At 36.4% G+C, this 26,756-nt stretch overlaps 1 protein-coding gene across 1 annotated transcript; it reads left to right on the top strand.

Moving 5' to 3' along the window:
- Positions 1-24,780: 24,780 nt before the first annotated feature.
- LOC109207390 lies at positions 24,781-26,111 on the top strand. Its single transcript, XM_019370300.1, has 2 exons — positions 24,781-25,173; positions 25,347-26,111. The coding sequence occupies exons 1-2, from the start codon at positions 24,781-24,783 to the stop codon at positions 26,109-26,111; spliced, it is 1,158 nt and encodes a 385-aa protein (XP_019225845.1).
- The last annotated feature ends 645 nt before the right edge of the window (positions 26,112-26,756 follow it).

Below are 26,756 nucleotides of genomic sequence, written 5' to 3' on the forward strand. Positions count from 1 at the left end.
CTAACTTCGGCCTTCTTAGAGTTGAAGTTTTAACTATTTTTTTTATAATATCCTGTAGTGAAATTTTCAGTACAGGTATAAATTTTTTCTATGTTTTATTTATAGAAAAACTAGTTGTGCTTCTTCAATTGACACAACTCAAAAACTCTCCGAAGATGTTCAATTGAATGAAGGTAGAGTTGAGAAAACCCTTCCAGAGAATACTGCAATGGTCCTCGACGTTGGTTCACAATTGAATGAAGCTGGAAATGCTGATATCAACAAAGGCATGCAGCCTAGGGAAACCACAGCGGAAGACAAACGTCAAGCTATTCTATAGATCATGAAGTTATTATATTGGATCGAAGTATATTTTTTACAGTTTGAAATTTTACATACTTTATTTTCTTTTTTATGTTTTTGAATGATTTTTCAGAAAGACTCGAGGCAGCTCAAAAAAAATTTGGTGAGCTTCAAGAGCAATATGAAAATGGAGAAATACATATATTCACACCTGTTGCCTCACAGACAGGTGTGAAGTGTGTTGGTATTATTTTATAAAATTTAGTCAGTATTATTTATTTTATTTTTTGCATGAAGATACAGGATCTGTTGGAATGCAAACACCATCTGTGTCGCAACACTTAGACCAGGTAGTTATTTTCTGCAATTCGATTACAAGCTGTTTTTTTGCCTAATGTGTGTTCTCTATCAGTTTTATTTATGTTTATATTTTCCTTGCTTTTGCAGATCTCATCTGATGCATCGGAACTTCTTCCAAAACCTAAGAGAAGGAAGATTTCTAGTTCTCCTATGTGTGACACCAGTGATATGCCCAACTTCAATTTATGTTCATTTTCACTTGGTAGTACACAAGGGGCTGATTCAGAAGGTAATTCTGCTACTGTTATTGTTCGTCAAGAGACACAAGAACGTTGTGAACAGCAGGGAGTTGGTCAAGCATCTGCCACTATGGCTGTAGTTTTTTCCCCTGCTGCAGAACAGCAGCAGTTAGTTGTGACGGAACAGCAGGTAGAGCAAGCAAAAGGAAAACCAGATAAAAAAGAGAAAAGGATTCGTATGGAGAGTATTTGGTTGAGATCTCCTTATGTTATTCATAAAAAAAAGCAAAGGGGTCAAGATTGGAAAGTAGGAAAGAATACAAGAAGGTGTCCCTTCCATTATGTTAATCAAGACAGTGGATTGATGCAAAGATTTAAAGAGTGGTTGGAGATGGATACCAGTGAATATGATTCCAATCCATTCAGATTAGCTGGAGTTGATATTAAAAAATCATTCTTTACTGAGCTTATGGATCCTGACTCTGATCTTTCGGATGAAGTAAGTTATTAAGTTTGTTTTTTGAACTGTATTTTCCAAAAGTTCAGCTTATTTTTTATAGTAAAGTTTTTGCACTGTAATTTGGAAAACTTCAGCTATATTCATAGTAAACTGCTGAAGTTTTTTAGCTTATTTGCTAAAACTTCAAACTGAATATGCTTAAGTTTTTGTCATGCTGTTTGTAGTTGTGTAATGTGTTTTTTATAAACTTCATATTGGTAATTTCACATGTTATCATTTGTTGTTGTTCATTTGCAGCATATTGATGTGGGCATATATTACTTGCGGAAAAAATATTGCTATCACCTTCCACGTTATACAAAAGCAAGATGTGCAGTAACAGATTTAGTTTTCGATCAGTATATGACTATTCTAGAGGGTATTCATCCTTCTGAAGAAAAGATGAAGATAATTAACAAAAGGAAGCAAAAGAGAATGGAGGATCAAAAAAAGAGCAAATCAAAGAGAAAGAGGATATCCAAACAACAACTTGAAGAAGAATTAGAAGAAGCGGTTATTAAGCCACTTACGGACTTTAGTTGGTATGAGGAAGAATCAACGAATGAAAAGGTGGCCAACTACATAAAAGGGCTTGAGCTTTCCTGTGGGATATCGTGGGCATCTGCCAAAAAATTATTCTTTCCATTTCGACTTAAGCCAAGGACGGGCCAGAAATCTACGCACTACTTTTTTGGAATTTTGGACTTTGAAGATAAAATTATATCTGTGTATGATTCCATGGGCGGTGGAACATACGAACGTGCGATTGAACATGTCAAAATTTATGCCCGGTTGATCCCACACTGTCTCAAATGTTTGAATTTTGGGGAACATAATAAATATTATGGGCAAAGTCCTGTGGAAAGATTCAAAATTATGTGGATGAACACCCTGCAACAAACTAACAGGTACATGTTTCGCATATGTTTCACCATGCATCTTATGTTTATTATTTTTTGCCCTTGTGTTAACTATTCTTCAATTTCTTTTTCATGTGTTTATTGCAGTGTTGATTGATTTGCGGTTGAACAAAGAAGATGTCTTCAATTTCGATCAAAGTCAGTCATTGACATTCAGGAGATAATTGGCTGCCAATCTTTGGGCTCATGGAAAGTGGAAAAAAGATAGCGGCTATGAAACTCCTGAAGAACAACAAGGACATGATTATGAAGATTTTGAAGAGACTCTGTGTGAAATTTTTGATTAGACGATTGGTTGAACATAATTTGTATTTTGTGAATATACATTAATTATTTCTTTAATTCACTTTTTGTTTTATACAAATATGTTTGAGTTTTTTATCATGAATTTTAAGTACATTTTTGTTTGAAAAAGCTTAAGCATGAAGTAAATGACTTCTGCTTTTTAAGCTGAAGTTTTGGTTAAAAGTCATAACAAAACTACTGAATCGAATACGAAAACTTCAGCTTATCAGGTGCTGAAGTTTTTGCAAATATAGTAAAAAACTTCAGCACATTGGACCGAAGTTTTTTGAAAAAGCTTTGAGACAAAACTATTGAATCCAACACAAAAACTTCAGCTTATCAGGTGCTGAAGTTTTTGGAAACATACTAAAAACTTCAGCACATTGGGTCGAAGTTTTTTGAAAAAGCTTTGAGACAAAAACTATTGAATCAAACACAAAAACATCAGCTTATCAGGTGCTGAAGTTTTTGCAAATATACTAAAAAACTTCAGCATATGGGGCCGAATTTTTTCGAAAAAGTTTTAAGACAAAAACTTTAGCATGTTTTGGTATTTTTTTAACTTGATACTTATCTTTTTTGCATTTTCTAGCTACTTTTTGTCATTTATCACCTATATCACCTACTTTTTATTGCCTTATTTTTTAGTAATTTTTTTTATTGCATTTACCAATTACTAGCATTTACCACTTACTTGTTTTGCCAAATACTTATCTTGTTACATTCAATTTCTCTGAACAAAAAGCAGTTAACAATCTCTTCAGCATTTATAGATATTAAATTGATTAGGTGCACTCTTTGGCTATATTAACAATCTCTTCACTTAAAAATTTCATAGTTATCCATAGACTTCTATCATATTTCTTTAAATTTGTATTCAAAGAAAAACAAGAAAATGTTGGCTAAGACATGCTTATTGGGTGTAGCAAGGAGTTCGTGGGAAGCAAAGATAGTGAAGGAGAAGTCGAAATACTTCATATGTGAAAGAGAGTGGCCAGATCAAACACTCGAGCTCCAGGATAATTTGCTCTTTTTACTAGTTGATAAATCTATCTTTTAGGAAAAAGAGCAAATTTCCTGGGGCTCGAGTTTTTGATGTGGCCAGTCTCCGTCACATATGAAGTATTTTGGACTTCTCCTTCACTATCTTTGCTTCCCACGAATTCCCAGATGCACACCAGTAAGCATGTCTTTGGCCAATATTTTCTTGTTTTTTTCTTATGAAGAAGACGGTAGTTGCTAAAAAAATTATAGTACTAAACTTCGTCAACCTGTGTCTGACAGATAATGCTTTGGTGGAAGACATAGTGAAGGTTCATGGAATGTGGTTAAGAAAACCAAGAAGAGGAACTAGGACATGACTATGGAGAATATGAAGACACTCTGTGAATTTTTTGAATAGAGAATAACTTGTAAACAAAGAACTAATTTTTTCTTTTCTTCCAAGGATGCAAGAGAAAACAAAATTGGATTTTGTGAATATACATTGTTTTGTGTGAATTATGTGACTTGGATTGATTCAAATATGTTTGTGTCTTTTTTCATGAATTTCAAGTATATTTTTGTTGAAATTCCGCATGCTAAACTTGAGCATGAAGAAAATAACTTTTGCATTTTAAGCTGAAGTTTTGGTTAAAAGTCATAACAAAAGTGTCAAATGTAGGACAAAACCTTCAGCTCATCTCTAAATACACTAAATAACTTCAGGAGTTTCTGCGTAAGTTATTTGAAAATTCTTTACGACAAAAACTATCGAGTCCAGGGCAAAAACTTCAGCTTATCGAGTGCTGAAGTTTTTATAAATGTACTAAATAACTTCAGCACATTGGGCCGAAGTTTTTTGAAAAAGCTTTAGGACAACAACTATTGAATCCAACACAAAAACTTCAGCTTATCAGGTGCTGAAGTTTTTGGAAATATACTAAAAAACTTCAGCACATTGGGCCGAAGTTTTTTGAAAAAGCTTTAAGAGAAAAACTTTAGCATGTTTTTGTATTTTTTTAAGTTGATACTTATCTTTTTTGCATTTACTATCTACTTTTTGTCTTTTGTCAACTACTTCATCTTTCATTTAAGTTTGTTTGACTATATAGTAAATGATTCGAAAAGTTACTTTTCAGGCTGAAGTTATTTTTTACTATAGAAAAACTGTGGGGCTGAAGTTACATTTCTTTTGCATTTACGTTTTTAGAAATGAACTAAATACCTTCAGCACATTGAGCTGAAGTTATTTGAAAAAGCTTTTGGACAAACCTATCGAGTGCAGGAGAAAAACTTCAGCTTATCAAGTGCTGAAGTTTTTTGAAATGAACTAATAACTTCAGCACATTGAGCTGAAGTTTTAGAAAATGAATTCAGCAAACTTGAGCACGTTTCAGNGTCGGAATTGAGTTTCGGGAAATCCGGAGTCGCTTTGGGAAGAGAATTCCTATTTCAAGAGCCTAAAGTTGAAAGAATGAACTAGGATGGGAATTTTGAGAAAACGACCTCGGAATCGAGATCCGAAGGTTCCAGCAGGTTCGTATGATGATTTTGGACTTGGGCGTTTGCCCGGTTCGGGTTTTGGATAACCCGAGAGTGTTTTGGCGCCTATTGTGGAAGTTAGCATTTTAGAAGAAATTTAATAAGTTTGGCTTGATGTGCATTTCAGTGTCATCGACGTCCGTTTGGGATTCCGAGACTGTGAATAGCTCCGTATGGTGAATCTGGAGTTGGGAGCGCGATCGGAAGTGAATTCGGAGGTCCGTAGGTCATTTTGAAGCCATTTGGCTAAAGATAGAAATTTGAAGGTTTTTGAGAAGTTTGACCGGAAGTGGACTTTTTGATATCGGGGTCGGAATCCGATTCCAGAAGTTGGAGTAGGTCCGTAATGTCAAATATGATTTGTGTGCAAAAATTGAGGTCAATCGGACATGATTTGATTGGTTTAAACATCGGAAGTAGAAGTTGGAAAGTTCAAACTTCATAAAGCTTGAATCGGGGTGAAATTCATGGTTTTAGCGTTGTTTGATATGATTTGAGGCCTCGAGCAAGTCCGTAATGTGTTTTGGGATTGGTTGGTAGTTTTGGTTGGGGTCCCGGGGGCCTCGGGTGGATTCCGGGTGGCTAACGGATCGAAAATTGGAATTTGGGAAGGCTTGAGGTTGCTGCTTCTGTCATAACCGCATCTGCGGTTCTTGGACCGCAGATGCGATCGAAATCTCGCAGAAGCGGAAGGGGCCAGGCCCAAGGAAACCGCAGAAGCGGCCCAGGGACCGCAGAAGCTGTTCCGCTTAAGCGGCCCCCAGACCGCGGAAGCGGTCAGCTCCCTCTTGCCCAAGCCGCAGAAGCGGTCAAAAATCCCAGAAGCGACATCCGCAGAAGCGGAAAATGCACCGCAGACGCGGAATACCTGGAGGCAGCAAGGTTGTTTTAAATCGTGAATTGAGTCTATTTCTCTCATTTTGTTCATGGCTTGGGGCGATTTTGGGGAGCTTCAAGGGAGGATTTTCGTCATCAATGTTAAGGTAAGTCATCCCCACCTATTATGAGTTAAATACATTGATTATGTATGGATTTGGGCATGAAAATTAGTATAAAAATTGAGGTTTTGGTGGAAACCTAGAAAATTATATTTTTGGAATTTAGCCACGATTTTGGTATGGAATTTAGAAAAAAATTATATATTTGAGTTCCTAAGGTCATGGATAACCTTTATCTTCGAGAAATTTCGGAATCCGGGCATGTGGGCCCGAGGGCATTTTGGTCATTTCACTAAGCATAGTTGGGAATTTGTATAATTTGAATTGATAACAAGTATTTGAGCATGTTCTCATTAGTTTGTCGTTAATTGGCTAGTTTTGGTGCATTGTGTGTCGGTTCAAGCCTTCGGAAGAATGTAGAATGCCGGTTATGAGTCTTTAGAGCGAGGTGAGTCTCCTTTCTAACCTTGTAAGAGGGAATTGTCCCCATAGGTGAAATAATTGATTATGTGCTCCTATTTGCGGGGGCTACGTACGCACGAGGTGATAAGAGTCCGTGCGTAGCTACTATTATGCTATTGTCCGGGTAGTTAGGGCCCAAAAGCATGTTATACTTGGATTATTTATGAACCCATTGATAGCTTGAATTGCTTGAATCACCTTGGATTAGTAAATGAATTTAAAAGGAGATTAAACATCATTTTTCCTGAATTGTTAAAATGAGAAATTGTTTTATTCGGGTAAATATTCTGAAAAGTTCTTAATTGACTGATTGAGCATGTATCTCTATGTGTACCTGCGTCGCATGCATGATTCGCGAGCAGGGTATGTGTTTATTTATGGAACGGGCCGATCGCCTCGGCAGATTAAATAGATGCATCTATGGTTCGTGCCGTTCGACCCTCGGTAGTGCACAGTTTACATTTCTGCTGGAGCGGGCCGTCGACCTCGGCATGATTTGCGCATGATATGTATAATGTTTCCCGAGAATTTTAAATATTGATATTGCCTTTCATGGCTTGATATAAANGTGTCTTGATGAATCCAATCCTGAGTGAGTTATGTGCCATGTGTGTGTAAGGTTTTGTGTTATTCTGTGCATTGCATTTGATGCCTAGAACTTGTCCCGTGTGTTTGCAAAGCGAAATAGTAGTGTTGTTCAGTCTTGGAAGTGATATAGGCGTTTTCTTGTTGAGCCATATATGTATATTTTACCCACCTAATTGTTATGTATCGTAGTTGACCTCGTTGAGCCTATAATCCTTTTTCTTTGGCAACCACATTACAAGCCTTACCCATTTGTTTGAATTAACCATCTATTTAAACCTTTTCACCTCTCATGAGCACTTGAATTGTTATGAACTTTGTAAAAGTTAAAGTGTGGGGTGGTTGGTTTGGCTTTTGAGTGGAACTAATTGAATAATGAGAAAGGTGCACTGTTTTGAAAAAGGAAGAGCCACTTGAATTGGAAAAAAAAATATAGTTTGATTGTTATAAAAAAAATAAGAAAAAAAATTCCTTGATAAGTGGTGGCTCTTGATGTAAGTGTGCTTAAAGAAGAATGGGGTAATTTACATTGATGTGAAGGTGGAGTTTGGTTTGACATAAGTATGGGGTTTGAATGTTAAAGTATATGTATTAAAGTGCTTAGGGATGTGTAGTCACTCTTATATCTAAATGAATGCTACCCGTCCCGTAGCCTACATTACAACCAAATAAAGTCCTAATTGATCCAAGATTGAATGAGCTCGATTAGTGGAGTAGTACACTACGGGCAAGCTTATGGTGCATCTTTTGTGGCATATGAATGTTATTTCTGAGAGTGAGTGAATTCTTTCTATCTTGAGTTCCTAAGTGTTCTTAAATTTTATTGTGTGGAACTACTCTCTTTTGTTGTGTGAGGGCACTTGATTCATGAAGGAAAGGTAATGTTAGTCACCTCTATATTAGAGTAAGTGGGTGAGTTGTGAATAACGTGTGGTACTTGTGAGTCAAATCTTGAGGTGAAGATGTTACGCTTTTGTGCTTAGTCTATTTTAAATATTCTTGGTGTGATGAGTTAGGAGAATTGTTTAAAAAGGTCGTGTCTATAAAAAAAGTGTAGTTTGATTGCTCGAGGACGAGCAATGGTTTAAGTGTGGGGTGTTGATGATAGGCTATAATTGCATATTTTAGTCGCTTATTACACTCGAATTTACTGCATTTTAATATGAGTTTGCGCTTTAATCGCTAGTGTTTTGCACTAATTGTGTGTTTTATGCCTTGTAGGTGTGATTCTGAGCTATATAGATGTTATGGAATGAACTTAAGTTATTTGAAGCTTTGAAGTCTGAGTAAAAGCTCAAGGAATTAAGCCGGGATCGTGTTCGGAGGTCAAATTTGATAATTAAGTACGAACGAAGACTTGAGGAGGCATATTGCGCATTGTCTAGTAAAATAGACATAACTTTTTGCTCAAAACTCCATTGGGGCTCCACAATATATGGTCAGAAAGCTAACTCAAAGGGCTAACCTTTCATGTTTTGCGTTTTTCCAAATTCCAAAAGAAACAGGGTGAAGAACCGCGGTTTTGCCGCGACCGCGGCGGAACCGCGGTAGAAGATGGTCGCGGACAACTGAAGAATCAGAGGGCATGTTTGGCTGCGGTTCTACCGCGACCGCGGCAAAACCGCGGCAGGAAGCGAAAATTTCAGGGACTAAAGTGCAAAACATGGGATTTTAAGTCCTAAACCCTATATTAAACAAAGGAGTCCGGCCAAGAACAAGAGGAGGACATATTTTGGACACAAATTAGACCTAAGGAGGCGGAGAGACACTACTTTAGGGTTAGACAACACCCTTGGAGGCAAGAACATATTGGGCGCAAGGCGGAGAATTCTTCTACGAGTTTTTTCCTTCCTCTTCCTATTTTTTTCATTGTTGGTTATGACTTTTAGTATTGTAGTTTTACATACTATTATGAATAGCTAATTTGTTATCTAGAATTTTGATAGAACCTTTTGTAGGATAAATTCTTGTTATGTTTTTATATAATTGAGCCATATATATTCTGTTTGATTGAAGAGCTCTCAATTAGCTGTGCCTATTTAGTATGCATAACTCGGGAGAGAGTGCATATTTAGGTAGTTGTTGAACAACACCACTCCCAGAGTATATGAGGGATCAATAACCGAGGGTTTAAAGGTGGGATTAGGGATAACGAAGCTTTGGGTGCGATCTGAAGTGAGCTGTATTAAAAGCCATCTAGCGTAGCTCGGGAGAGTGCGTCTAGTAAATTGTCGTAATTACTCGGGAGAGATTTACGGCAATAAGAGTGCTCATCATTGGTAGAGAATACTTAGGCGAAATTATAGAAGACATAGCGGGAAGGATTCCGACAATAGGGGAAATCATAACTCTAGACCTTCTTAATCTTTTCTCTAACCCTCAGTATCGTTAGTTGTTAATTTACTATTTTGATTTATTAGTTAATTAGTTAAACACAAGAATCTTAATATCTATAAGTTAGGAATTGTTCAAGCTTGTCTTCTTGGTGATAGTGAACAGCTGTAGCTAAACCTTAGTTCTCTGTGGGATTCGACTCCGGACTTGTAAACCGGATTATATTTGCAGCGACCGCTTAGTCCTTTTTATAAGGCATAGTTGGGCGTGATCAGTACTGAATTCTTCAAAACGGTCTGCCATTATAGCCCGTCCTTTATGCAGATTCGCAGCCAAAACAGTATTCAATGCGAGGCAACCTTTAAAGAAAAAATAAAACTTTTCAAAATAAAAGTAAAGTGTTAGCGTATTCATCATATGAAATAATAAAGTATATCATTAGATAGATTAATTCATTATATGGTTAAGTATTAGCCCAAGTTGCAAAATGGATGGACGAGAATGACTTGTTATCTAGAGGGCTCTAATGCACGAGGTTTGTTGACATGGAAGCGAATTGATTTAATGTCTTGTGAAAGGCTGACTTATGCCGAAGATCAAAGCTTTAGCTCTAGCATAATTCCCTTTTTTTTTGCATGACTCTGGCATATTTCAAAAAATTGCCCCAATCTTTAGGAAATTTCTAATGACTACCCAATGATGTCCTATGCAAGCATACTCAATGTCTTCAAAGCTAATCAATTTGCATAAAAAATAATTCTGCCCAAGTTTCCTTCTTTGAGGGATTTCTTTTTTTTGCTATAATGAGACCGAGCTTTATACAGACTGTGTTTCAAAGAGGCCAGAGACGAATAATTTTGACATTGAAAATAATTTTTGACTGTTTGAATATCGACAAGCTCAGAATCAAGATACTTGATTAGGATTTAAGAGTCAATTGGACATGAAATGACTCTATTATTATTATTATTATTATTATTATTATTATTATTATTATTATTATTATTATTATTATTAATATTAATATAATTTTTTTTAGCATTCACAAATCATAAAGTTCTCAGGCCCGGAATACGATATCAGCCGTTTTGAGACTTATGGAATGGTCCCTCGACTCGCATGCCAAGACTTGGAATTGGCGGGTGCAGGAAGATTAATCTCGGCAAGTCGAAAAAAAGACGATACGAACCTTGGAATTGAATATGTGAAATGTAACGACCCGATTGGTCGTTTTGAGTCCCAGCACTCCGTTCAGCAATCGGAGGCCGTGAACAGTTTCATTTCAGGTATCATGACTTGTACGCATGGTCGGAATTAAGTTCCGGAAAGTTCAGAGTTGATTTGGAAAGAATTCTCATTTCAGAAGCTTAAAGTTGAAAGAATGAACTAAGATTGGATTTTTGAGTAAACAATATCGGAATCAGGATCTGAAGGTTCCAGCGGGTTCGTATGATGATTTCGGACTTGGGCGTATGCTCGGTTTGGGTTTTGGATAACCCGGGAGCGTTTTGGCGCCTATTGTGGCAGTTAGCATTTTACAAGAAATTTCATAAGTTTGGCTTGAAGAGCATTTCAGAGTTATCGATGTCCGTTGGGGGATTCTGAGACTGTGAATAGCTCCGTATGGTGATTCTGGAGTTGGGGGCGCGATCGGAAGTGAATTCGGAGGTCCGTAGGTCATTTTGAAGCCATTTGGCTAAAGATAGGAATTTGGAGGTTTTTGAGAAGTTTGACCGGAAGTGGACTTTTTGCTATCGGGGTCGGAATCCGATTCCGGAAGTTGGAGTAGGTCCGTAATGTCAAATATGACTTGTGTGCAAAAATTGAGGTCAATCGAACATGATTTGATAGGTTTAAACATCGGAAGTAGAAGTTGGAAAGTTCAAAGTTCATAAAGCTTGAATCGGGGTGTAATTCATGGTTTTAGCGTTGTTTGATATTATTTGAGGCCTCGAGCAAGTCCGTAATGTGTTTTGGGATTGGTTGGTAGTTTTGGTTGGGGTCCCGGGAGCCTCGGGTGGATTCCGGGAGGCTAACGGATCGAAAATTTGAATTTGGGAAGGCTTGAGGTTGCTGCTTCTGTAATAACCGCATCTGCGGTTCTTGGACCGCAGATGCGGTCGAAATCTCGCATAAGCAGAAGGGCCAAGCCCAAGGAAACCGCAGAAGCGGCTCAGGGACCGCAGAAGCTGTTCCGCTTAAGCGGCCCCCAGACCGCAGAAGCGGTCAGCTCCCTCTTGCCCAAGCCGCAGAAGCGGTCAAAAATCGCGGAAGCGACATCCGCAGAAGCGGAAAATGCACCGCAGACGCGGAATACCTGGAGGCAGCAAGGTTGTTTTAAATCGTGAATTGAGTCCATTTCTCTCATTTTGTTCATGGCTTGGGGCGATTTTGGGGAGCTTCAAAGGAGGATTTTCGTCATCAATGTTAAGGTAAGTCATCCCCACCTATTATGAGTTAAATACATTGATTATGTGTGGATTTGTGCATGAAAATTAGTATAAAAATTGAGGTTTTGGTGGAAAACCTAGAAAATTATATTCTTGGAATTTAGCCACGATTTTGGTATGGAATTTAGAGAAAATTATATATTTGAGTTCCTAAGGTCATGGGTAACCTTTATCTTTGAGAAATTTCGGAATCCGGGCACGTGGGATCGAGGGCATTTTGGTCATTTCACTAAGCGGAGTTGGGAATTTGTGTAATTTGAATTGATAACAAGTATTTGAGCATGTTCTCATTAGTTTGTCGTTAATTGGCTAGTTTTGGTGCATTGTGCGTCAGTTCAAGCCTTCGGAAGAATGTAGAATGCCGGTTATGAGTCTTCGAAGCGAGGTCTCCTTTCTAACCTTGTATGAGGGAATTGTCCCCATAGGTGAAATAATTGATTATGTGCTCCTATTTGCGGGGGCTACGTACGCACGAGGTGACGAGAGTCCGTGCGTAGCTACTATTATGCTATTGTCCGGGTAGTTAGGGCCCAAAAGCATGTTATACTTGGATTATTTATGAACCCATTGATAGCTTGAATTGCTTGAATCAGCTTGGATTAGTAAATGAATTTAAAAGGAGATTAAACATCATTTTTCCTGAATTGTTAAAAAGAGAAATTGTTTTATTCGGGTAAATATTTCGATAAGTTCTTAATTGACTGATTGAGCATGTATCTCTATGTGTACCTGCGTTGCATGCATGGTTCGCGAGCAGGGTATGTGTTTATTTATGGAACGGGCCGAACGCCTCGGCAGATTAAATAGATGCATCTATGGTTCGTGCCGTTCGACCCTCGGCAGTGCACAGTTTACATTTCTGCTGGAGCGCGCCGTCGACCTCGGCATGATTTGCACATGATATGTATATTGTTTCCCGAGAATTTTAAATGTTGATATTGCCTTTCATGGCTTGATATAAATTGAAAACATAATAAAGAGTAAATCTTGAAAATCCTTGATTATTTGTTGAAGGTGTTTACCTGTTTTCTGGCTTCGCGAATTTGAACTACCATATAAAACCATGATTTTCCTCGCATTTCTAGAATATTGTTAATTGACCTCTAGTGAGTGTTGAAGTTGGCCATCTCGTCCCTACTTCTTCGAGATTAGGCGGGATACTCATTGAGTACACGTTGATTACGTACTTATACTACACTTCTGTGCATTTTTATTGCACAGGTATATATACCTCTAGCAGCTTACTGGGCGTAGCAGCGCGAATGATCTTTGGGACTAGGTGAGCTACATTGTTCGAGGCGACCCGCAGCTAGTGTAGTTCCTTTCGGCATTTAGCATTTTATTCCCTGTCCACTGTATTTCGGACTGATGTGGTATTTTATTTTCCTTATCAGTAGTTGCTCATGCACTTGTGACACCGGGTTCTGGGATAGTTTCGAAAGATTTGTACTAATTATTATTATTATTTAAATTTGAATTCAAGTAGTGATCTTTTATTTATGAAAAATGGAAGGAAAAACCTTAGAATTTTCAAAAGTATTAAGAGAGGATTTAATTGATAATTTAGATGGCTTGCCTGACAGAGGTGTCCGGCGCCACCACGACCCTTAGTGGATTTTGGGTCGTGACACATTGGGCCGAAGTTTTTTAAAAAAGCTTTAGGACAAAAACTATTGAATCCAACACAAAAACTTCAGCTTATCAGGTGCTGATTTTTTGGAAATATACTAAAAAACTTCAGCACATTGGGCCGAAGTTTTTTGAAAAAGCTTTAAGAGAAAAACTATCGAATCCAACACAAAAACTTCAGCTTATCAGGTGCTGAAGTTTTTGGAAATATACTAAAAAACTTCAGCACATTGGGCCGAAGTTTTTTGAAAAAGCTTTGAGACAAAAACTTTAGCATATTTTGGTATTTTTTTTAACTTGATACTTATTTTTTTTGCATTTTCTAGCTACTTTTTGTCATTTATCACGTATATCACCTACTTTTTGTTGGCTTATTTTTCACTATTTTTTTTATTGCATTTACCAACTACTAGCATTTACCACTTACTTCTTTTGCCAAATACTTATCTTGTTACATTCAATTTCTCTGAACAAAAAATAGTTAACAATCTCTTCAGCATTTATAGATATTAAATTGATTAGGTGCACTCTTTGGCTATATTAACAATCTCTTCACTTGAAATTTTCATAGTCATCCATAGACTTCTATCATATTTCTTTAAATTTGTATTCAAAGAAAAACAAGAAAATGTTGGCTAAGACATGCTTATTGGGTGTAGCAGGGAGTTCGTGGGAAGCAAAGTTAGTGAAGGAGAAGTCGAAATACTTCATATGTGAAAGAGAGTGTCCAGATCAAACACTCGAGCACCAGGACAATTTGCTCTTTTTACTAGTTGATAAATGTAACTTTTAGGAAAAAGAGCAAATTTTCTGGGGCTCGAGTTTTTGATGTGGCCAGTTTCCGTCACATATGAAGTATTTTGGACTTCTCCTTCACTATCTTTGCTTCCCACGAATTCCCAGATGCACACCAGTAAGCATGTCTTTGGCCAATATTTTCTTATTTTTTTTCTTATGAAAGAAGACAGTAGTTGCTAAAAAAATTACAGTACTAAACTTCGTCAACCTGTGACTGACAGAAAACGCTTTGGTGGAAGACATAGTGAAAGTTCATGGAATGTGGTTAAGAAAACCAAGAAGAGCAACTAGGACATGACTATGGAGAATATGAAGACACTCTGTGAATTTTTTGAACAGAGAATAACTTGTAAACAAAGAACTAATTTTTTTTTTCCAAGGATGTAAGAGAAAACAAAATTGGATTTTGTGAATATACATTGTTTTGTGTGAATTATGTGACTTGGATTGATTCAAATATGTTTGTGTCTTTTTTCATGAATTTCAAGTATATTTTTGTTGAAATTCAGCATGCTAAACTTGAGCATGAAGTAAATAACTTTTTCTTTTTAAGCTGAAGTTTTGGTTAAAAGTCATAACAAAAGTGTCAAATGTAGGACAAAAACTTCAGCTCATCACTAAATACACTAAATAACTTCAGTAGTTTCTGCGTAAGTTATTTGAAAATTCTTTACGACAAAAACTATCGAGTCCAGGACAAAAACTTCAGCTTATCGAGTGCTGAAGTTTTTATAAATGTACTAAATAACTTCAGCACATTGGGCCGAAGTTTTTTGAAAAAGCTTTAGGACAAAAACTATTGAAGCCAACACAAAAACATCAGCTTATCAGGTGCTGAATTTTTGGAAATATACTAAAAAAACTTCAGTACATTGGGCCGAAGTTTTTTGAAAAAGCTTTAAGAGAAAAACTTTAGCATGTTTTGGTATTTTTTTAAGTTGATACTTATCTTTTTTGCATTTACTATCTACTTTTTGTCTTTTGTCAACTACTTCATCTTTCATTTAAATTTGTTTGACTATATAGTAAATGATTCGAAAAGTTATTTTTCAGGCTGAAGTTATTTTTTTACTATAGAAAAACTGTGGGGCTGAAGTTACATTTCTTTTTGCATTTACCACATACTTGTTTTTACCACCTACTTATCTTGTGTCATTCAATTTCTCTGAACGTAAAACAGTAAAAACAGCTGAAAAGTTACTTTTACATTTATAGATATTAAATTGATTAGGTGAACTCTTTGTCTATATTAACAATCTCTTCACTTGAAAATTTCATAGTCATTCATAGACTTCTATCATTATTCTTTAAATTTATATTCATACTTAGTCTTTCAGCTTTTGTTAAAGAAAAAAATGTCTGGTGCAAGCGGAAGTGGGAAGCCTAATATGGATGAAATTATGAAGAGGTGGGAGGCTTTGAAGTGTGAGTGGTAAAATAACAAACCAATGGCTAATCTTATGATTTTGTGGGATCAAATAAAGGCTGATTGGAGAGAATCAGACCAAAGCTCTGTGCCAATCAATCATTCCAGAACAGGCTTAACATGGAACGTAGTTGTGGAGATTATTCAACCTCGTTCGATAAGGTTGTGCAGTTCAGTTTCCCAGCTGGAACGACAATTCCAAGCTGCAAAACAACCTGAAGACTATTCTTTCTCTTATGGATAGAGTAATCGTCGAACAAGTCAGCTGCGTGATGAATTCAACAAGTTGAAGATTGATCTTCTTGGATTCAGTGGTCTTTTGCCCGACTACCCTATAGTTATCTCCGATGGTGATGATGATGAGATATCTAGAGAAATTGAGGAGTACTGTGATGATGATGATGATGGTAGTGGTGGTGATGATTGTTAGTGTTTGTAATCTGTTTTCTTATGTTTCAATGCTATGTCTTTTTGTTACTTCAGCCCATAGAGCTGTAAGTTTTTTAGGTCTATTTTGTATAACTTCAGCCCATAGAGTCTAGTAAGTTTTGTTTGTTAATTTGTGTTGTTGTTCTGTACCTTCTTTTTATATCTAATGTAATTCGCCTATATTTCTTTGNAAATACTCTGTTTGATATCCTGGAAGACTAATGATTGGAGTGTTTGGCATATTTGTGCATTAAAAAATTTCTCAAATTTTAGTTTATGTTTTCATACCCTACGTGATTACTAGTCTTGGATTTTTTGATAAAAAATTTTATTCTCTGGTTGGAGGTTGTAATTAAGTGAAATATGACGGTATTTTGTATGTGTTTTATATTATTGGCATGGCTTTTAAGTTGTGGTCCATAGTCTGCCATAAAATAATTTTATGAGCTACATGTATCTTCACTCGTATACTAAAAAATTCAGCACATTGGGCCGAAATTTTTTGAAAAAGCTTTAAGAGAAAAACTATTGAATCCAACACAAAAACTTCAGCTTATCAGGTGCTGAAGTTTTTGGAAATATACTAAAAAACTTCAGCACATTGGGCCGAAGTTTTTTGAAAAAGCTTTGAGACAAACACTTTAGCATGCTTTGGTATTTTTTTAACTTGATACTTATCTTTTTTGCATTTTCTAGCTACTTTTTGTCATTTATCACCTATATCACCTACTTTTTGTTGTCTTATTTTTTACTATTTTTTTTATTGTTACCAACTACTAGCATTTACCACTTACTTCTTTTGCCAAATACTTATCTTGTTACATTCAATTTCTCTGGAAAAAAAACGGTTAACAATCTCTTCAGCATTTATAGATATTAAATTGATTAGGTGCACTCTTTGGCTATATTAACAATCTCTTCACTTGAAAATTTCATATGCATTCATAGACTTCTATCATATTTCTTTAAATTTATATTCATCCTTAGTCTTTCAGCTTTTGTTAAAGAAATAATGTCTGGTGCAAGCGGAAGTGGGAAGCCTAATATGGATGAAATTATGAAGAAGTGGGAGGCTTTGAAGTGTGAGTGGTACAATAACAAACCAGTGGCTAATCTTATGATTTTGTGGGATCAAATAAAGGCTGATTGGGAGAGAATCAGACCAAAGCTCTGCGCCAATCAATCATTCCAGAACAGGCTTAACATGGAACGTAGTTGTGGAGATTATTCAACCTCGTTCGACAAGGTTGTGCAGCAGTTTGATAGTTTTCAGTTTCCCAGCTTGAACGACCATTCCAAGCTGCAAAACAACCCGAAGACTATTCTTTCTCTTATGGATAGAGTAATCGTCGGACAAAGTCAGCTGCATGATGAATTCAACAAGTTGAGGATTGATCTTCTTGGATTCAGTGGTCTTTTGCCCGACTACCCTATAGTTATCTCTGATAGTGATGATGATGAGATATTTAGAGAAATTGAGGAGTACTGTGATGATGATGATGATGATGATGATGATGATGATGATGGTGATGATTGTTAGTGTTTGTAATCTTTTTTTTCTATGTTTCAATGCTATGCTTTTTTGTTTACTTCAGCCCAAAGAGCTGAAGTTTTTTAGGTTCCTTTTGTATAACTTCAGCCTATAGAGCTGAAGTTTTGTTTGTAATTCGTGTGTTGTTCTGACCTCTTTTTATATCAATGTAATTGTCACACTCTTTGTTCTTAGCTTTCTATTTGCATTATCCTTGTTATTTGTTGGTATTTGCTTTATACTTCTTAGTTGCAGTATGGTACTTAGTTTTTATTAAGTTCTTTTTCTACAACTTCAGCTTAGAGATGCTGCAGCTTTTGTTTGTACATGCATTTTCTTTTGTGTGCTGTATGCGTGTGTGTGTGTGAGTGTGAGTGAGTGTTTGTATGTGTGTATGTGTGTGTTTGTTTAAGGATATGTATTTCACATACTGTAACCTGAAGTTTTTTTCTCACAGAAGTCATTGCGTACTTTTTTAAAATGCAACCAAACCTGTAAGCCTGCGCAACAAAAATGAGTGATTTGTACTTTAGTATTATATAAAATTGTCCAAGAGCTTATTTTTTTATTCCTATGAAAAAAATCACATTTCAATTATGTCATACAATAAAGAAAGTCTAAATTCAGACCAAGGATTATTGAAGGTTGGAGTATTTTTCAGTGTGTTTCTTGGAATATGGATGAGGTGCTGGAGAAGACAAGCAAGTTGTTCTGTTATGCCCAACTTGTTTACATCGACTGCATTCGGTAGACTTGAATGGTCCTGATGATTCAGTCGCAGGTATATGCCTCTTCTTTTGTCTTCTTCAATCAAAAATCTCTACATCGGGAGGTTTTGTGATCTCAAATTGTACATTTTGTGGTATATCCCATGATTTTTGATCTCCCGCGGTATTCATATGTCCTTCATATATTTTCAACCATGTTTCCCTTAAATACCAATTTGAGCAGTAATCAGACTTCTGCAAATATCTCTTATTAATAGCAGCAATTGCATGTGGACAGGGCAATTCATTGGAATTCCAAGCAGTCACAAGTTCTCTTCTTTAAGTCCACAATGAATTCGATTCCTTCACTATTTATTCTAAACAACATTGGGTCAAGGTTGAACACCTAACAAGGAATAAAAAATTAAAACAAACTATATTAGTGTACTTTTGCTTCAAAAAGAAAAAGTATGAAATTTTTTAAATGTAATAAGCAAATCACTGCAACACATATAAAAAGCTGAAGTTAATAAATATACTCACAAACATTTTGCAAGCCAAGTCCATCTTCTTAGTCATCTCTTCTTCTGCCCATATTGATACTCTGTGAAAAGTTTCATTTGCCTTTTTTCTCCGTTCGTAAAACCACTCTCCCAACTTTTCTTGGATGAAATCTAACATTCTTAAAATAGGCATTTCTCTCCCTTTTAGTAAAACGGAATTCATTGATTCTACCATGTTTGTTGTTAGCATATCATAACGTCGCCGTGGGAACCACGATCGAGCCCATCTCTCGGGAGGCTCTTCCATTATGTAATTGTATGTTTTCTTGTCAATACTTTTGAGTTGGGACATTAACTGATTAAAATCTTCACGTTTGTATGACCTTGCAGCACTTTGAAAAAGATTTATTACCGTGGCTTTTGCATGTCTTTGCTTTAAATTTTTCTCAAAGTGATAGAGGCAGATACCATGGTGAGCTTCAGGAAGAACTTTTCTAATCCCATTTGCGATTGATTGGTTTCTATCTGACAAGAAAACCAGTTCACGACGGACTTGAATTGTTTTTCTCATTTCCCCGAAGAACCAAATGTATGCCTCATTGTTTTCTGATTATGCTACACCAAAACATAGAGGAAAGATTTGATTGTTTTCATCCTTTGATATAGCAACAAATAGAACACCGCGATATTTGGACTTTAAAAACGTTGCATCTACTGCAATAACGGGTCTACAGCAGGACCAACCAGCTACTGATGCCGCAGGAGCAAAGAACATGTAAGCAAATCTGTACAGTGAAACACAAAAAAAACAAATCATAAGGTGTGAAGTTTTTCAAATAGGAACATTTGAAACTTCAGGCTGACGGTTAGTATTGTTTTGCTTACCTATTCTGCGCATCTCTTTTTATGCTTGTGTACGTTCCTGGGTTTTTGGCCACCATCATGTGTAGGTATGAAGGAAGAACTAATCTGGTAGTTCTCTTCAGGTGTTCCCCTTATGCAAGCAACAACTTTTTGAATAGCACGCCATGCCTTGTGATAACCAATGTCAATTCCAAATTTCTTTTTCATTTCATTTTCTACAAAGGCTGCTGTAACCTCTATCTTTTTGTCTCGAACATGTTCTATAATTTGTTCACTTATAAAATTTGATGTAGCATGCTTCTGATCTGATTTTCTTGCATCAACCGAGCATTCATGGATGTTATGATATTTTATCACCCTGAACAGTGTGGAATTTTTTATTCCGGTAGCACGTACATTCCAACCACATTTGTCCATGATGAATTTCAGCTCATATCTCTTGGAACATGATCTAACAGCAGTGAATTCAACTTTCTGGTTTATCTCCAAGCTGCAGAAAAATTTAGTCATGTTTTGTTTGTTCTCAAAGATTGATCCAACTCTTACTTCCTCAGGCAACGCATCGTGCCTAAGTATTTTACATGGTGGAGATTCTTTCACCTTTCTCCTCACTCTTTTTCTTGATTTTTGAGAAGCACAAGAACTTTCAGCAATTTCTTCAGTTCTATCTGATGTTATCGGTATAAGCTCCATGTTTACTTCATCTTCGTTGTTTCTTATCATTGCAGAAGGTAACAAAAAGCTTTGTTGGATTGTGTGTTGTTGTCAGTTTACATTATTAGTTGTCCTTCTTCTTCTTGGTTATCGACAAACTGGTATGAATTTATTGGAGGAGGGGGTAATTGTGGCAGCACTATATATTCTGAAGCAGCTGTAATGTTAGAAGGTTGTTGCCCGTTGTCTACTTCCATTATTGGCTGTCGTACTTCATATTGATAGTCAGCCTCAGGTTCTGAATCTATCGCATATACAGGAAATTGGTTGAATGCTACAGATTCTGAAGGTTGTATTTTTTGATGACGAAATGGCAATTCTTGTAGGCTGAATCAGTTGTAAGCAAATGTACACACGTAGTGAGTTCTTCATGTGAAGTTACAAGCATTCCTTTGCTTGTATTTAGTTTGATATCAAACCATACTTTTAGTACATATCTGGTTGAATCAATATTTGCAACTTCACTAATTTTCTTCAGGAAACTATTGAATGATATGTGCTTATTAAGTAGAACAAGTTTTGTATCATGATCCAAGTATTTGAAATCAGGAGTCCAACTCCCATTGAAAGTTATAACAACGCAAATCGGATTCATCCTGTAGACTGTAGTTTTGGTTGAAAGTCATAACTAAAGTGTCAAATGTAGGACAAAAACATTAGCTCATCACTAAATACACTAAATAAACAAAAGCTTTACGACAAATACTATCGAGTTCAGGACAAAAACTTCAGCTTATCAAGTGCTGAAGTTTTTAGAAATGAACTAAATAACTTCAGCACGTTGAGCTGAAGTTATTTGAAAAAGCTTTAGGACAAAAACTATCGAGTCCAGGAGAAAAACTTCAACTTATCCAGTGCTAAAGTTTTTAGAAATGAACTAAATAAATTCAGCACATTGAGCTTAAGTTATTTAAAAAAGCTTTGGACAAAAACTATCGAGTGCAGGAGAAAAACTTCAGCTTATCAAGTGCTGAAATTTTTAGAAATGAACTAAATAACTTCAGCACATTGAGCTGAAGTTTTAGAAAATGAATTCAACAAACTTGAGCACGTTTCAGCATTAATTGCATAGTACACAGGAGTGAACATAATAAAGACAATTAAAGTAGTAATTATATTCCGTTGGGGGTATGTGTTAGTGTAATAATTACATTCCTATCACATTCATGCACGCTTTTCTTTAGACAACGTTTAAAATTCCTCTTTGTCTTTTCATATACCATGCAGAAGTTATTTTCCCCTATAAAAGCACGCTATACTTTGAGAGTTTATTCACTCAAACACATATATTTTAGCAGACATAAAATACAAAAAGTAGAAAAATGGATGATGTGATCTGGCAAATAGTGGAAGAAATCAAGCAAGACATTATAGAGGCCTTTGAGGTGAAACTGGATGAGCTCATAGACAAGTACGACAGGGAGCTCGAAGAAATCAGCAACAAGCTTGATACGCTTGTGATGTATGCAAGATTTAATAATCTTGCTGATGAAGATGCTCGTCCATCTGGTAGTGACGATGACGACGACGACGATGATGATGATAATATGGACAATTAGTTTTTCTTTTTGTTATTTTTGTTATTTTGTTATTTATGTTAATTTATCCTTTTAATGTTTAATGAAATGTTCAGTTTTTGTTATAAGTTTTTTGTGCGTTTTTTTTAATATTAATTCTATTCAAAATCGAAAAATAGCAGAGGAAATGATTAACTTCAGCTCTTCTTGCTTAAGTATTTAAAGATTAACTGAAAAACTCCAGCTCTTCCTGTTGAAGTTTTTAAATATTAACTAAAAAACTTCAACACCTATGCTGAAGTTTTTTGTGCAATATGTAATTTTAATGTTTTCTTTTACCTAGTGTAGGAGGAAAACTTCATCAGCTCATATTACTGAAGTTTTTACAGATTACGTAAAAATCTTCAGCAACTAATGCTTAAGTTTTTTTGCAATATGAAATTTTAATTTATGTTTAATATTTAACCAGTGTAGGAGGAAAACTTCAGCTCGTTTTGCTGAATTTTTTAAATATGAACTAAATAACTTCAGCTTGTCTAGCAAATAAACAATGATAACACTCATATAACTCGTTTTAATGAAGTTTTTAGATATGAACTAAATAACTTCAGCTTGTTTAGCAAATAAACCAACAATTTCAGCATATTTGTCGGATTAGAAGGTTAGAAGTGAACGTCAAACAGATTTAGAATGCAAATTCAGCATATCAGTGAAGTTCGCCAAACAAATTTTGAATACTTACAATGTATTTTGTAATTTTGAATTTGAATCTGGTTCAAATCTGGTTTGCGATAGGCGATCTCAGGAGAGACGGAGTGATGGAGGTGATACGGCTCTGGAATTTAAATCTGGGTATGGTTGTGCATCTTTTATATGTTTTGGAAGGGGTATAATGGTCATATTAATACAGATTTTTTGTTAGTTGGTTACGAAATCAATAGTTTTTAAAAATAGGGTATAGGTTAAGGTGGCATAAAAATAGGGTACGGCTGCAAATCTTCCCATTAAATGATATCCGCATTCAGTTATTTATTGATTTCATGTTTGAAGAGTAGCCCCTATAATTGATATTTGTGTTATTTCTTGATTTCATGTTTCAATACTGAACCTTATTCAATTATGGGGTACAGTTTTGATTGACATCTATAATTATTACTATATCTGTTTCAATTTAAATGAGGTAGTTTGACTCGGCACGGTGTTTAAGAGAAATGAGAGAGACTTTTAAAATTTGTGGTCTTAAAAGCTTTGTGAGACCATGACATTTGTGTGGTTATAAAAGCTTCTCATTAAGGGTAAAAAGAGTAAAATAAAAAGTTTAAAGTTGAATTATTTTCAATTATAGAAATGAGTCATTATTTTTGGAACAGACTAATAAGGAAATTGTGTCATCTAAATTAAAAAAGAATACAAAAAAAATAGCTATGAAACTTTCTCTCTCTAGAACGTGAGCTCTCCTCTCAGGCAACTAATAAGGCGAGGAAAGCAAAATCTGGAGGAGGAAGGAGTACAGTGCAGCTCAATACAAGCGGAGGAGACCTAAAAAGAGTACCACAGTCATCGCAGGCGAGGAAATTTCGAAATGTCAATGCAATTCAAGGCATAGCTCCACTGGATTTGGAGAGAACACTGGCATCAACATCAACAATAGTGGAGAGCGCGCCGATAATGAAATCATGGGCAGATCAAATGGAGGATGAGGTAAGTGAATCGAAATCAATTGGGAAACACAGCAATGCAAAAACACCAAAAACATGGGAAAATTGAAGTAGAATTGTAGGAAAAAGGGAAAATAGTGAAGGATATGACCTAACTGGGAAGGGAGGGGAACAAGTGAGAGGGAATGTGAAAATAACAATGGAAGATATAAAGGATAAGATAATTTACTGGAAATCAGCTGTAATTTGATATATTTTAGGGTCAAATCCCCCACAAATGGTTATGGAAGGATACATTAAACGAGTATGGGGATCACTTGGAATTGATAAAATTGTTCAGGCGAACATAGGAGTATTCATAGTAAGGTTTCATTCATTGGAGAATAAGGAGAAGGTGGTGGAGGAAGGGATTCGAATGTTTGATAAAAAGCCAATGGTGGTTAAACCATGGAGACCGGATATCAAATTTAACAAGCAGGTGGTTGATAAAATTCCTGTGTGGATTCGATTAATGAATTTGGACATTAAGTACTGGGGACAAAATGCCCTGAAAAAAATTGCAGGGCTGATAGGCAACCCATTGAAAGCAGACAGAGCAACAACACAAAAATAGTGATTACAATTTGCAAGGATTCTGGTAGAAGTTGAGCCAGATCAGAATTATCCAGACATAGTCATGTTTGAGAATGAATGTGGAGCAATTATAGAGCAGGAGGTGAGATATGAATGGAAGCCAATCTATTGTTCAGCATGTGGAAACTTTGGACATGACATCAATGAATGTAGGAAACAATTAAGGCAGGACAAGGAAGGGGAAAGAAGCACCAAAGGAACAGACAATCATAATCCAACAGATCAGGTGGGGAAGCCAGAGAAACAACAGCAATTGGATGCAAGTGATAATAATCCAATTGAGAATAATTCAGAGAAGCAACAGGAAACACAGGGGAAGGAAATTGTGGCAGGCAACAACAACAAGGAACAGGAAACATGGCATGTGGTGCAAGGCAAGAAAGCATGGAGAAGTAGAGGAAGTAATCAGAACGATTATGTTGTAGTCACACAAGTGAGAAGCAGGAACAATGAAACCAAAGAAGATGAGGAGCAGTCAAAGGAAAGACCAACATAAACTCGGGGAATTGGTAGCAAAACAGGGTAGGTTAGGGGGCCTAAACCCCACCTCCCTAATGGATAGTATTGGTTTCTGGAATACCAGGGGCCTAAACAGAACAACCAAACAGAAGGAAGTCAACTTATTCCTTCAAAGGCAGCAGGTTGGATTGTTTGGGCTCTTGGAAACAAAGATTAAGAGAGCTAAGGCTAACAAAGCTGCTCTTAATCTTTGCACAGGATGGTCCTACATTACAAATCACTCAAAGCACAATCCAGGGAGGGTATGGATATTGTGGGGGCCTCAGATATTCACTATGCAGGTGGAAATGGTAACAGAACAACTAATTCATAGTGTAATAAATCATAGCAGCACAGGGAAGAAGATGAATGTAACAATGGTGTATGGATTTAATGATCAAGCACTAAGGGCTGAGTTATGGAGAGATATAAGAAGGATAGCTAATCAAGTAAGAGGGGCATGGGCAATAATGGGAGACTTCAACTCTATACTCAATCAAGAGGATAGAGTGGGAGTAAGGTGACATATGCAGAAATAAGAGAGTTTAAAGAGTGTGTGGAATACAGTGGTCTACAAGAGTTGAAATGATCAGGTGGCTTCTATACTTGGAGTAACAAACAGGAAGGTCAGGACAGAGTACTTAGCAGAATAGACAGGGTATTCACCAACAATGACTGGGTGAATAAACTGCCAGCTTCTGAAGTGCACTATATGCCAGCAGGAGTGTATGATCATAGTCCTGCAATTATCCAGTGGGAAGGGACAGGTGCACCTAAAATGAGGATATTCAGATATTATAACATATGGAGTATGGACAAATCCTTCATGATCAGAGTGGAGGGGACTTGGAGACAACAAATACAAGGGACAAAAATGTTTAAAGTGGTTGGAAAGTTGAACACACTCAATAAAGTGTTGATCAAGTTAAACAAGGATAGATTTGCTGAGGTAGAGAAACAAGAAGATGAAAGCATGAAGAAATTGATTGAATGTCAAGAGAAAATACAAAAGGAGACCAGGAATGAAAGATTAGGCAAAGAGGAGAAGGAACTGACCAAGAAGTACATATACTGGAAAGAGGCAAAATCAAAATACATGCAGCAAAGGAGCAAGGTGCAATGGCTTAAATATGGAGACATGAATACAAGTTATTTTCACTCGGTGATCAAGGCAAAGAGAACAGCAACCAGAATTTTCACCATCCAAAACATACATGGGGAAACAGTTCAAACAACAGATGCAGTAGTTGATGCTTTTAAGGAATTCTACATGAATCTTCTTGGCACTGATAAACAGGATAGAGACCATGTGGTAAGCAGCATAGTGCAAGAAGGACCAATTGTTTCAGAAGAACAAAGGAGTCAGCTGATTAAAGGATTTTCATAGAAGGAAGTCAAAGAGGCACTATGGGATATAGATGGGACAAAGGCACCAGGACCAGATGGGTATGGAAGCCAATTCTTTAAAGATAGCTGGAATTGTAGGAGAGCATATCACTGGTGCTGTATTGGAATTTTTCCAATCTGGGAGAATGCTCAAAGCTTTAAATTGTCACGACCCGAAACCCGCACTAGTCGTGATGGCGCCTCTCGTGAAGAAAAGGCCAGCCAACAGAACAACAACGCCTCTTTCAAAATTATTAAACATAAATGAATAGATAAATACAACTTAATGGCAATAATAATCGATATTTACAACCCAACACAGCCCGACCGGGGTGTTACAAGTCACGAGCATCTAGAGAAGTCTGAACACGACTACAAGGCCAATAATATACAGAATAAAATTTAGAATCAAAAGACGAAGTCCGGTGCCGCGAACGCCGGCGGTCACCTTGCTCAGCTACGATAACAAAATCTTCAATCTTCAAATTTCCAGATTTCACACGAAATTTTCAGTGAAAAGAAAGTTAAAAACGTGGCGGTAAATCACCTTCATTCATGTTTGATGTGTAAAGAATGGTGAGTAATTGTACCCATTACTAGAAGTGTGGTGGAATAGACTATATCTGCTTCCTTTAATCGGTAGATT

Source organism: Nicotiana attenuata, unplaced genomic scaffold, assembly GCF_001879085.1.
Source record: "Nicotiana attenuata strain UT unplaced genomic scaffold, NIATTr2, whole genome shotgun sequence".
NCBI classification, from domain to species: Eukaryota; Viridiplantae; Streptophyta; class Magnoliopsida; order Solanales; family Solanaceae; genus Nicotiana; species Nicotiana attenuata.

Coding starts and splice junctions, on each gene's coding strand:
- LOC109207390 (XM_019370300.1), top strand. CDS start 24,781: ATGGATAGTATTGGTTTCTGGAATACCAGGGGCCTAAACAGAACAACC. Junction 25,174..25,346: donor TAAGAAGGATAGCTAATCAA/GTAAGAGGGGCA, acceptor AGTAACAAACAG/GAAGGTCAGGACAGAGTACT.